Source organism: Salmo trutta, unplaced genomic scaffold (assembly GCF_901001165.1).
Source record: "Salmo trutta unplaced genomic scaffold, fSalTru1.1, whole genome shotgun sequence".
NCBI lineage: Eukaryota > Metazoa > Chordata > Actinopteri > Salmoniformes > Salmonidae > Salmo > Salmo trutta.
In genome coordinates this window covers 5,956,802-5,959,789 of record NW_021822911.1, presented here as the reverse complement: position 1 = coordinate 5,959,789, position 2,988 = coordinate 5,956,802, and the positions used below count along the sequence as shown (strand labels likewise).

The 2,988-nt window shown below is 42.8% G+C and overlaps 1 protein-coding gene across 1 annotated transcript in view; it reads right to left on the bottom strand.

The window, feature by feature from the left end:
• Positions 1-1,544: 1,544 nt before the first annotated feature.
• Positions 1,545-2,988, bottom strand: part of LOC115186619 (protein NLRC3-like) — a 5,669-nt gene continuing 4,225 nt past the window's right edge. The window contains exon 3 of the mRNA XM_029746193.1: positions 1,545-2,988. This exon is cut by the window's right edge and continues 418 nt beyond it. Coding sequence (XP_029602053.1) covers positions 1,608-2,988 — 1,381 coding nt within the window. The 3' untranslated portion in view covers positions 1,545-1,607.

Below are 2,988 nucleotides of genomic sequence, written 5' to 3'. Positions count from 1 at the left end.
GGGCAAAAACTGATTGATCAATGGGATGATATTGAATCAACGTTGAAAACTGAATGGATTCGCAAAAAATCATCAAAGTAAGGGCATTTTGTATTTTTTTAACCCAACTTTTAACCTAAATCCAATAACATGGTGACATTTGTTATTCATTTCATGTTGAATTTACGGTTAGTTGAGAACTCAGCTAAATGTAAATCAAAACTAGATATTGAACTGGCGCCAATGCCCAGTGGGATATTTGTCGTAAATTTTCCTAAATGTCAACAAAATAATTTACTCTAGACAGGAGTGGATAATGTTTGCCAGTAAAATAGCACATGGGACCAGTAGTGGACACGCTTTGTTGCGCAAATGTTGCTAGAATCAGGGGTGCAACTTTCACTGGGGACGGGGGGACATTTCCCCCTACATTCTGAAATTGCATTTTTGTACCCCCCCAGTTTTATCATTGGAATGGGGTTAAAAACGAGGCAACAGTGTGCTTTAGGACCATGCGGACGCCTCTGAGTTGTCGGGTAGGCTGTTTGGAGTGTTTATCCAACTGGATTATACCCCTCCCCCCAACACTTCCAAAACCAAAGTTGCACCCCTGGCTAGAATAACCATCATGTCGAAATAAACTGCAGCCACATTAACTCACACTAGGACTTGGAAAATCATGCAGTTTATTAGTCTACAGATTAAATAAATTATGATTAACTTCACAGGTTTGTGAAAGTGCACAGTGATGAACTTGATCTAAAAAAATTATCTCATCATGAACCCTCTGCACTGTATCTGCCAGTCGTTGGCTAGAGTGCATGTGACCAGACAAGTGGGAAAATGTTCTGATATCGCTAGACTTTGTGGCAAAACCATCGACAGAAACTCATAGAAACTCAAATAACTTCTGTTTTTTATTTGGTAAATGAAAAATTATAGGTGCATTTTTCTAGGGAAAGCAAATTGGTCGACTAGATTGTGAAGAAAATATTATTCCCAATAGTACCAAACTCTAAACTAAAGAGCTATCCCAGCAACCCCTGCTGTTTAAACCCAAAGCCACAGCACCCGCTATCCGCTAGTCATTAAATTAAGGTGACAAACTCTTATTAGAAACACATGGATTTTCTCACCAAATTAAAAACCGTAAGCTTCACTGTCTAAACACATATGGTGTGGACTATGTGTGCCTGGTAAACACATGTGGATCTGGTGAACAGTTATCACTTGTTGACCAACTACAGGAATACTGACCTCAGAGTCTCCAGTCTGCAGTGGGGATTCCCCAGTCCAGCAGAGATCAGCTTCACTCCTGAATCCTTCAGGTCATTGTTACTCAGGTCCAGCTCTCTCAGATATGAGGAGTTTGAGCTGAGAACTGAGGCCAAAACTTCACAGGATGTGTCTGTGAGTTTACAGCCATTGAGTCTGTCAACATAGAATAAATACCATGAGAGACAGGTTGTAATAAAATGTTATGCTTAGCTTCCCCTGCTTACACTGTTACACCTGCCCGACTAATATGTCCCCAGTGCATTGCTTTCTGATCAGTTTGTATTATATTATGTTCAAGAGTTTCAGCTATTAAAAATACTGCTGCTCCCACATACAGTAAGTTTGAGTACTTACAGAGCCTTTCTGCGGCACCTCACAGCTGGGAGCAGTCTCCTACGACCCTCCTGTGTTGTCTTGTATTCTTTTAGGTCAAACACATCCAGAACCTCCTCTGATATCTGCAGCATGTAGGCCAGCGCTGAACACTGAGCAAGTGTGAGGTTTATCGATCTTTTCTCTGACCTCAAGTACTCTTGGATTTCCTCCTGTACTGAATGTTCTTTCATCTCTATCAGACAGTGGAAGAGATTAATCCACCTCTCAGGGGAGATGTTCTTCCTCTGCATCACCTTAAGGGATCGGATTGTTTTCTGGACGCTCTCTGGACTGCTTTCTGTCTGTGTCACCAGACCTCGTAGGAGTTTCTGATTGGACTCCACTGACATGCCATGAAGGAAGCGGACAAATAGGTCCAGGTGTCCATTCTTACTCTCCAAGGCTTTATCCACGGTACTCTTCAGCAGCTCATGCAAGGTTAGCTCTTCAGACTTTCTCTTGAAGAAGGGCTTCAGTGCATCCATGTTCTTGCTTGTGTAACAATGGTACATGTAGACAGCTGAGAGAAACTCCTGAATGCTTAGATGTACAAAGCAGTACACCACTCTCTGAAATAACACAGACTCTTCTTTAAAGATGTGTGTGCACACTCCTGAGTACAGTGATGCTTCTTTGACATCAATGCCGCACACGTTCAGGTCTTCTTCATAGAACATGAGATTACCCTTCTCCAGATTTTCAAACGCCAGCTTCCCCAGCTTCAAAAGAACTTCCTTATGTGACTCCATGAGCTCCATGAGCTCCTCTTGATCCATCTCATCTCTTCCATGATACTTCTGGTTCTTCAGGCTGGTCTGAATGAGCACGAAGAGTGTGAACATCTCAGTCAGAGTCGTGGGCATCTCTTCTCTCTTATGTTTCAACATGTGTTCAAGGACTATTGCAGAAATCCAACAGAAGACTGGAATGTGGCACATGATGTGGAGGCTCCTTGATGTCTTTATGTGTGAGATGATTCTGCTGGCCAGGTCCTCATCACTGAATCTCTTCCTGAAGTACTCCTCCTTCTGTGGGTCATTGAACCCTCGTACCTCTGTCACCTGGTCAACACACTGAGGGGGGATCTGATTAGTTGCTGCTGGTCGGGACGTTATCCAGAGGAGAGCAGAGGGAAGCAGATTTCCCTTGATGAGGTTTGTCAGCAGAACATCTACAGATGATGTCTGGGTGACATCAGACACATTTTCATTGTGCTGGAAATCCAATGGAAGTCTGCTTTCATCCAAACCATCAAAGATGAACATAGCTTTACAGGCAGTGAGTTTCTTTGCATTGCCTATGTCTAGTTCTGTGTGGAAGTCATTTAAAAGTCTGAGAAGACTGTACTGGCGATCT